Below are 10,305 nucleotides of genomic sequence, written 5' to 3'. Positions count from 1 at the left end.
CTTATTGTTTACTATAATAAAATTAAATAATTAATTTTCATAACTATACAGGATTTAATTATTAAATATTCATATAACAATACTTTGACAAATATTGTTATTTTCTCGTGTTATTTTCTTACATTTGTTGACTAGAATTGGAGAGAGTTTGTGTTTGAACTATCAGCCTTTTTGACATATTTTTGGGTTTAACAGATACTTAAATGATTAATTTCAATAACTACAAAGATACTACGCTAAAGAGCACTACAATTTACTACGCTAAAAGGGCGCGACATTACAAATACGAGCACTATATTAGGCCACAAAATACCATTACTGGGAACTAAATTAATAATTTTTCTATTTTACTAGTCTTTTAGCAAATAAATAATCTAAACCGGATAAAAATAATAAATTAATTTAATCACAAAACAATCACGAAAATACATATACCACAGTAAAAAGTAACTAATTAATATTTTTTTTAACAACTAATAATAATTTCTCTATTTTACTAAATGTTTTTAGCACACTAATACTATAGTCCGAATAAAAAATAACAAATTAATTAAATCACAAAACAATCACAAAATAACATAGAGCACATTAAAAACAACTAATATGCATTTTTTATTCATGAGGTTTAACAAAAACTAAGTTGGAATACCTCGATTTAAAGTTTTTGGAAAATTGAAGATTTGGTGATTTGGAACCGAAACGAGCAACCCACTACGAGATAGCGCCTTAGATAGGATGTGGGACCAAAAATCTATACTTTTTGTGGGACCGGTGGGCTCCACTCTAGCTTTTTTCCTTTAACAATGGGGGACCGTTGTTTTGTTTAAGGGGGACGTTTCTGGATTGGTGGGGAAGGGGAGTATCGATTTTATGTGGGTATAGCGCCTTATATTAAGACGCCATACTATATCGTCTTAATATAAGGCGCTATACCTTCCCGCTCATTTCAGGTTCAAATATAACGCCTTTTAAAAGGGCGCTATACTTAACTGGACAAACGACCGTTAAGATATAACGTCTTTTAAAATGACATTTTAGTTCCGAACTCCTTTATCTTGCCCTTCTTTCTTTTCTTCGATGGTAAAAAAGAGAATGGAATTTTCAATCTTGTACCCCAAGTGCGGTACACTTCACACCAACCCAAACTCCTTACCCTCCTAAAAATTTTTACCCCTTTGTTTGATTAGTCAGTTTTCTAAGCGGGGAAGTTCTTGTGGCAATCTCAGGCATAACCAACGGTCCCAAAAATCATATACATTGTGCACAAAAAACTATAGTAGCCTAGAATGGTAGAAAAACGAATCTATAGTTCTCTCCCCAAAGACTTTCGAACTTGCTGATATGTCACTATGTAACAAAGTGGGATCGGACCCACAAAATGGGCCCACATCCAATTTCTCCAATAAAAAATGATTAAAAAAAAAAGGCTGGAGAACTTATCACAACCATGAAACAATGAACATTTCAATAGGCCTATACAAAATAATAATTTACAAGTCTCCCTGCAACTGGACGGGTGCGGTCAAGTGACATGACGATAAGATAATGGCATTTGGCTCAAGCTTAACCTCGTATTATTGTCTTCAATCAAAGCCAGTATTAGCATCTTTGCTTATTGTTAAACATAGTCTTTTAGCTTAATCTTTAATTTTCGTATTTGTTTACGCCGTTGTCTACGTCTCAGGCTGCTAGCTTCAAATGGATCCACCCAGTTTTGGTCTTCCTCAACAGCTCGTTCCCACCGATCCTTAAATATTTGTAGCTCATGCGTTGACTGTCTTCGAATCTGCATTGAAATTATGAATTGAATGCTAAAACACTAAATCTCTTTAAGAAGAAAACTGTGTAACTTAAACTCTAGGCATTTTTGGTTGAAATGTGGGGGTAGTGTAGCAGGATAAAAGCAGTGTCTCACCTCGGATCGCACGTCAACGTCGTGTCTCTGCAGGCCAAGAGAAAAGAAAACAAACATAGACAGACAAGAATCAGGAAAAGTTTTACGTTGTAGATTCTCAAAACTGCCTAAGCACAGGAGAAGTAGAATGTTATATACCTTCACAGACTCTTCAAGATTTGAACGCTGTACAAACATGAACCAAAATTAGTGGGAGGCAAATGAACGGAGCATAGAACATTGTAATATTGCTACAAGTTAAATTATATACACTGCTATGTAAATACTTTTTACATGATCAAAATTAATAAATCAGTTGCTGTTTTAATTAGATTGCCACTTAATGCTTATCATAGAAATTTACCAGTAATTAACTTATAAGTAATCTGATTGTGTAAATATAATGCACAGAACTCATTATTGCATAGGGCTCAAAACTCTATCAATACTTATCCTACACTAAATTTTGAATAAGAACCTGAATGCAATTATATTCGACACTTTGGGAAAGGGAGCCTTGGAGCAACGGGTAAGTTGTCTCCATGTGACCTATAGGTCACGGGTTAAGGCCGTGGAGCAGCCACTAATGCTTGCATAGTAGACTATCCATATCACACCCTTTGTGGGATGCGACCCTTCTCCGGACCCTGCGTGAATACGGGATGCTGCAGCCTCTACACTTTGGGATAACTAAAAGAGAGAAAAATCGTCTCTTATGGCTCCATTTAAAACGGACGTAGTGCAGAACATTACCTTCTTCAAAGATGGCCCTCCTAAAGTTTGAATGCCCTGGTGGACTATATATTCACTATCAACTACTCCCACTTTCTTGGTTCGGTCCCCCTACAACAATGTCAAGTTTCACGTAAGTTAGAATCATAGATGCCTACTTCCGAATAATAATGCAGCATTCTAAACAGAGTTCATGCAATTATGTGCTGTCTTAAAGCGCAGAGGAGGGGGGGGGGGGGATTGATATCTACATACCAAGAATTAATCTTAAAGTTGAAACAGGTAATCAAAAGGTAAAATAAACATATACATTCTTTTGGAGAAAGGAGGCCTGGATCCTGAAGAAGGAAAAATGGGCATGAAAGCTCTGACCATTCTATCAGAGTATAACTGAGTAACAAAGCATTTAACGGAATTTTTATAGATCATAATAAAACAAGTAAAATTAAAGACGAAACAATGCATATCTAACCTGTGCACAATAACCAAGTTTCATATCCATTCCCCATCCGTGAACAAGATCATTCTGATAGGAAGAAGCAGTAATTAGAATTTTATTCCAGTAGTTTGAACCAGTACAACCAAGGAAAAAGAAAGCAGGTGAGAAAATGGACAAACAAAGACTGCTGATTTACTTGACCAGCGAGGCCTCTGGTTCAAGTCCCAGATAAAGATTAGGACATAGATTTCTTTTTTGTCTTGACAAGAACTATGGTGAGTTTATTTCATAGGTGCTATAACAAAAGTCTGAAAACTGAAAATTGGGATGTCGGCTATATGATAGAAACCACAAGTTTACTTGTATAAGATGCCAAGCACACAACCAAGCAGATCTTGAAAAGACTGGAGCCATTCCTTCCACAAATCTGCAGATAAGAGTGTGGATACTACTCATTATAGCAGATTGCGAAACATCTCAAAAGATCTCATCAAACTCAAGAGACGCTTGAAGCAAAATTTTCTCCAAATTGTTAAAAAAATTCCCATTTATAGAACATAAAAGCTTGGTATATCCATTAACTCAATCAAAGAGAAAGCAAGATCAAATATAGCCCAAGAATAATAGCAATCATATCCTAATTGCATAAAACTTACCCGCTGCATGGCGGACCTTCACTTTCATCTGAACATTTTGTACTACCTCTACTATCATACACTCTTCTGCTTAAATAAAAGGTGCATTAATATTCACCCAAAATATTCCAAAACATGAAGTTTGAAGAGTTGGATTATCACAGCGCACCTGTGGAACCTTTTCTTCTTGCTTCTTATTGTGATTCTGTGATGTATATCAGTTGAGTTCCGGTCCAAGGCTGGCTGGGAAATTTCCAGTCCTTCTGATTTCACAATTTTGAGGTACCTGAATGAAAAGAGAAGGTCCAATAGAGAAGAAATTACCAAAGGGACTTGTAAGACCATCGTAAATATGATAAAGCTAGGGGCAAGAGCCAAAACAAAAAGGAAAGCCTCCATAACTCTAGCTAAAGACGACCCAGAGATACGAAGGCTGATCCTTATATGAGTGTAGAGTGTTACATACTTTTAAAAAAGGGCAACCCGATGCACAAAACATCCCGCATTCATGCAGGGTCTGAGGAAGGGCCGCACCTTAAGGAGTGAGGTAGACAACCTTCCACGGCTCGAACCCGTGACCTATAGGTCATACGGAGACAACTTTACCGTTGCTCCAAAGCTCCCCTTCATGTTACATATTTTTAGTAGATGAGTTTATTATAGTGCTATAGTTTTCCGAGTTAATGCTAAACCCGGCAGTTTGTTGGCAAGAGTCATTTTGTTAGCTAGACTAGCAAACCCTTTGTAGGAGGACTTTTGCTACCATAAGTTAATCTCTACTATATTTTTTATCATTCTACGATTTCAGGTACTACACTTTACCATCCTTACTCTACATACTAAAGGAAGTAAACTGCAAATAATTTATCTCCTTAAAGCTCAAAATGCTTTGCGAAACAAGGGACAACTTCAGATGCCAAGCCAATTGTAACAAAAGGGAAGAGGAACAATAACCTAAGGATCTTTCAACTAAAACACTTGCCACTTACGGTTAAAATGATTTCATAGTTCCTAAAACAATATTAGACCTGTTTATTTATAGCAAAAAGTTGATTGTTTTTTAAATCAATATTCTACCAGGAGTGGAGTAAAACTGGTATCAAATTTCTACATGCTGATTATATATATTTACACAAACAAAATAAAACATTTTATGCAATTGTTTTACCTTCCAGGGTGGAAATTCTTCACGCCCAAATCTTCATCCCAAAGGAAAATGTAATCGTAGATAGAAACAACAGCAGGATGTAAGAACCGCTTCGCAAACCACCTACCTCAAAATTAAATCAGCACTGATAAGATATTCTTCTACAAAAACATACAAGCTGGTCATAGAAAATTTTGCAAATACAATCATTGAGTGATAAGGCAAATACAAGTTAAAGAAAAGCTATAAAAAAACTCAGAAAAATGGATTTCAATTAATTTTTCAATGTCAAAAGCAATAGAGGTTATCATCTGTTAAACAACAGATTGCAGACTGTCCACGATGAGTTACGAGGAAAGACAAACTTCCAGCAATTAGAAACCAAAGGACTACTTGAAAATGTTCATACCATTTTGTTTGGTTGTTTGCAACAATATGAATGGCCTCTTTACTCCATTGGAGGTCCCACCAACCATCAACATGTCCATCATAGTGGAACAAGACGATTGTAAAATTCTCTGAAAGAAACTGAATAAAGTAAATCAGGCATCAGATATGATAGAAAGCCAGACAGATAGTCAATTACAAGTTTTTTCCAGAAGAAAGACAAGTAAGATGTTATACCTTTTGGACAAGAGCATCGACATTACTCTTTTGTTTAACACCAACTGCAATTGCCAACAGGTTGCGAGAGCTAGAAATGCTAGCCTGAAAATGGAAACATACAGAGTGAAAGATCGTGAGTGGAAGAGAAAGGCTAGTTTTAATCCCGTATAACAATGATAATTAGAAATACTAAAGGAGGCTGCTCTATTTATTCCGCAATTAAGGAGTAGAGATAGACCTTGGATCTCGAACCACTTGTAGACCAAAGAGGCATTAACTCCAGATCTGAGCTTGGTTGGATAATACCACGAGGCAAACTGTTCAAACGTGTGATATCCACATCGGAATCCTGGATGAAAGAATGGAATGCCTCAGAGTGACCATTGATATAAAATGTTTTTGCTGAATACTTTAGCTCATGCACGAACCAGAAGTTAATATAATGTCACTTTCTGTACCGACAATTACAACCCCAGCAACAAATTTATGTAGTTTCTTGCAATATTATTATGCCTACATTGTCGCCATACCTTGTGCTGTTCAAGGTAATAAGAAATATAGAAAATATAATAGAAATGCAACTACCTTTGAAGAATAAAAGGGGTCTAACTTTGATTCCATCTGAAAAGGTAAACAGGAAAATATGGTTGTCAGCAAAGTGGCGGCATAGTTCTCAGGCAGAGTATTAAAAGGTAGAATAAGCAATTATTTTCTCACAAAGGAAATCAATTAATCTCTTACACTAGATATTCAATTATTATCCAAATACAAGGGACAATGTTAAGAAATCAATGATAGAATCATCATACCTCTGTCTGTTGATACTGATAATTAGTGGTCCTATACACAATAAACAACATAACTGTACACATAATCCCCATAAACGGCAGCTGTTTCACCTTTATTCCCCATGTTACCTGCAATTCCATTCTCAAATGTTCAGCAAACAATAATCATGAATGTTCTCTAAAGAGAGAATAAATTGTGATATTTAGCTACTATGCATTTGCATACCCCATTAACAAAGACACTCTTTTTCTTAGGTGTCGCCACCGCCATGATAGATGCCCCCATAGGCGACTATGATATCAAAAAGATGCTCATTACAAGCTGCAGCAAATACAATTTGATATATACATTAGTGATAACCATTAAATAGCGTGGGCAAAATAGCAAAAACATATTTCTAAAAGTTTTCCTTCTCCAACTCATGAGAAGATAACATTAATTGTAGAACTCACTATCAACACATATGGAAAAGGATTCAGAAAAGAATATTTACAGTATGCTTCCCAAGTAATTGACCGCCATTTATCATTATTCCTAGTTACCAACAACAACAACAAACCCAGTATAATCCTACAAGTGGGATCTGGGGAAGGTAGTTTGTACGCATCCTTACCCCTACCTTGCGAAGATAGAGAGGTTGTTTCCGATAGAAACTCCGCTCAAGCAAAGCGCAGTCCACCTAACTACCATATGGGAATAATTCAGATTTTGCTCCTAACAGCCTTTCTTACTTGGTCTAGTTAATTGGCTACAAGTGCCGAGCAAAGCAGCACTCCCGAGCATGCCCCGTTGTGTATGCTATAATGTAGGGTGAAATTAGACTAAAAGGCTTTACAATTAGTGCTCTAAACACATGAAGTTACCCAAGCACACACCCAGTGAGGACATTCCAGTGACCATTATATGACAAGCCATATTTTGTGTCGTCGTGGCACTGGTTTCTTGACATTCTGCTTAAAGAGTACTAAATTTTCTAAATCAGCTGCTCCTACAGAATGGCCGGTAATACCACTAAAGGGCATATTATCTGTCTACCCGCTACCCACTTTTACTAAGTACTAAGTTTGGGTTTAATAGGAACAAGTGACTTGGACGCAACAAACAGGCACAGGCACACCTATCAGAATCGAAACTCTAATGTCCTTAGAAGACCTACTCAAGAAGCTGTTACAGCCAGAGTCGGATCCAAAATTTAAACTTGATGGGTTCAACCTTTAAGGATTCTAACACTTTTAACACTGAACTAATAGTACAATTTAAATAATGTGTTTAGATCTAATATTAATTGAAATTATAGTGGATTTTCACACACACACACACACACACATATATATATATATATATATATGCTCCGTGCCGATAATACTAGTTAGGATGAGCCCGATACCTAGGCCCAGTTGCGGAGGTAGGATTTCCACTACGGGGTTCAAAAAAGAAAAAGTTCAATAATTAAAAGATATTGTGTCCATTGGTTCAATGACCTCACAAATGTTTTGTACGCTCAGCTTTTGGGCTGTGTCGAGGGGATTCAAAATATAATATATAGAGACACAAAACGGATTTTGACTTATATGCACAGTGTAATTTTCTGTACCCCTTCCGTCCCCCTAAATCTGCCCCTGCCTAAGCCTACAGGACAACTCATACAAACACATACAAACAGGGGAATAAAAGAAAAATCATATAAAGAGACGCCCCCAAAGAGGAATACAATTCCAGAAAGGTTCTTGCAATCAACATTGAAAATTTTGGAAAATTTTGCATGTAGGCGGTAAACAGTGTTGGCTAATTCCACTTGCCACCTTTTTTTGTTTGCATGCAAGTCCAGATTTACAAAAGTAGAAATATAGCCACAAAAACAGAGATACTCAATCAAAGTTTCAATCCATAGAATGATTTTTCATACTAAAAGTTTTACAAAAATCAACAAGAACCCAGAATTAAGAAAAAATATTAATAACACATACTCTCACCGGAATTTGGAGAAAGAAACTTCAGCTGTGCACAGAAATAACAATTAGAAGATTTTTCTACCCAAAAAAGGGAGTGAAATTCATAATTTTGATTCCAATATAAAGTACTCATAAAAACGTATTAAATCTATTTAAAGTACTAATAAGGGAACTGATGTTTCAACAGGATTCAAGAACTTTAGAAATTCAAAATAAGGGGAAGAATTAAATGGACAGAGAACGTTACTCGTGACTTTTCAAGATTAAAATACAGACAACATAATTACACACTTAAATAAATAACAATTAATAGCACTAGCATGAACAGCACTCAAAATTAATATTACTAAAACCTCTCAGCTCATGCAACCAAAAAGTTGAAAAAATTAATAAAACTGATCAGCTCATGCAACCAAAAAGCTCAAAAACAAGAAACAGAAGAAAACAGAGAATATGAACAAATACCTTAGAATTCAGATAAACCCCAGAAGAGTTTTGATTCTTTTGCAAGTGAAAGGTGTAATTATTATAATTATAATAACTTAAAGAATAAAGAAGTGAGTATGTCACCGAATAATATGGGAAAAAGATCTTGTATTTATTGTGTGTTTATATGTTGAGTTATGGATATAGTCGTATCATAGATATGGAGAGAACTGAAGGGTAGAGGGTAGGTTGGTTTTCGTGGGTAGGTGGGTTAGTAAGGGGGGTGGGGGAAAGAAAAGGCCTTTGAGTTTGGACAGACAAAACTGTCGAAAGCGCCACGTTTAAGAGGAGCTTCACCAAATGTTGTCACTAGGAAACACACCAAAAGCCGCCACCATTGGCTTGCTTTTTTCAATTTTGTATTTTTGTTTTTTTGGTAAAATTAAATATACAGAATATGTGTATTTAATACTGTTTTTGGTAATTAATTATGAATATTTGTATGTATATTTATACTTACTTATACACATAGGAATAAAAAATATATACTATACACACGGGTACAAGACAGTGTATTAGTAATATATTAACATCCACTTACATATAATATAATGTATACTCTCTTGTCCCCATACTTAAAAATAAAACGAAAAGTACAAGCTAAATTAAAGTAACTTTTAAATATATTATGTTAAAATGATTAAAAATGTCACATAAAATAAATATTAGAAAGTGATAGTATTCAGTACAATAAGTGTGTGTGGTGTGATACGTACGAATAAAGGTTATTTTTCATGAGTTGTGTATCCTAGGAATATAAACAAAGTTATCTACGTAGTACACATGTATAGGGACAATCATGTTCAGTATAACTGCTTTCTTTCTTTCATCTTTTGTTTCTTTTTAAATTGTTTTAGTACACACTTTTTCTTACTTTACTCTTTTTCTTTTTTTAGGACTTGTTAATGTTGAAAGCTCACCAGGAGCTGGACCATATATCTTTTACAAATTAGAAAATATTATAAAATAAAAGCAACTTAGTAAAATATGAACAAGATATGTTGTTATGAAATAAAAGTAATTTAGTAAAATATGAACAAGAAATGGAGATAGAGAGAAGGAAGATATTTTCTTCTTCAATTGTGTGTATTTTTCTATCTATTACAAGGCCTTTATATAGGCATGAAAAGTGAAGAAAAATATGTCATTGAATATGTCATTAAGCATAGAAATATGTCATTAAGCATTTGAGAAGATCATGGAGGAAGAGTAGACATCCACCATAATTTGATTTTTCTTATAACACTCCCCCTTGGATGTCCATAGATAATGTGTCTCATTAAAACCTTATTAGGAAAAAATCCTATGGCAAAAAAATCCTAGTGAAGGAAAAAGAGTATACATGTTTAGAAATACGCTTTTTGGTTGCCTCATTAAAAACCTTGCAAGGAAAACTCAGTGGGACAAAACCTTGTAAGGAAAAAAAAGTATAACGCGTATTAACTCCCCCTGATGAGAGCATCAATTCACATCCTTGAGCCTTCGCATCCCAATCTTGTATACTAGTTTCTTGAAGGTTGACGTCGGTAGAGATTTGGTAAACAAATCAGCCATATTATCACTTGAACGGATCTGTTGCACATTGATATCACCATTCTTTTGAAGATCATGTGTGAAAAATAGCT

At 35.2% G+C, this 10,305-nt stretch overlaps 1 protein-coding gene across 1 annotated transcript; it reads right to left on the bottom strand.

The window, feature by feature from the left end:
• Positions 1-1,287: 1,287 nt before the first annotated feature.
• Positions 1,288-8,802, bottom strand: LOC104120968 (uncharacterized). The gene is made up of 16 exons (XM_009632848.4): positions 8,660-8,802; positions 6,468-6,563; positions 6,263-6,370; positions 6,039-6,074; positions 5,692-5,802; positions 5,472-5,555; positions 5,257-5,375; positions 4,869-4,970; positions 3,870-3,986; positions 3,722-3,787; positions 3,426-3,492; positions 3,099-3,152; positions 2,648-2,737; positions 2,054-2,080; positions 1,916-1,942; positions 1,288-1,786 (listed from the first exon to the last, which is right to left on the bottom strand). Exons 2-16 carry the CDS (start codon positions 6,525-6,527, stop codon positions 1,619-1,621), a joined length of 1,236 nt encoding a protein of 411 aa, XP_009631143.1. The 5' UTR covers positions 6,528-6,563; positions 8,660-8,802; the 3' UTR covers positions 1,288-1,618.
• Between the last annotated feature and the right edge of the window lie 1,503 nt (positions 8,803-10,305).

The sequence above is a fragment of the Nicotiana tomentosiformis genome, chromosome 8 (genome assembly GCF_000390325.3).
Source record: "Nicotiana tomentosiformis chromosome 8, ASM39032v3, whole genome shotgun sequence".
NCBI classification, from domain to species: Eukaryota; Viridiplantae; Streptophyta; class Magnoliopsida; order Solanales; family Solanaceae; genus Nicotiana; species Nicotiana tomentosiformis.
The sequence above is the reverse complement of the archived record's forward strand: the minus strand, read 5'-3'. Positions and strand labels throughout refer to the sequence as shown.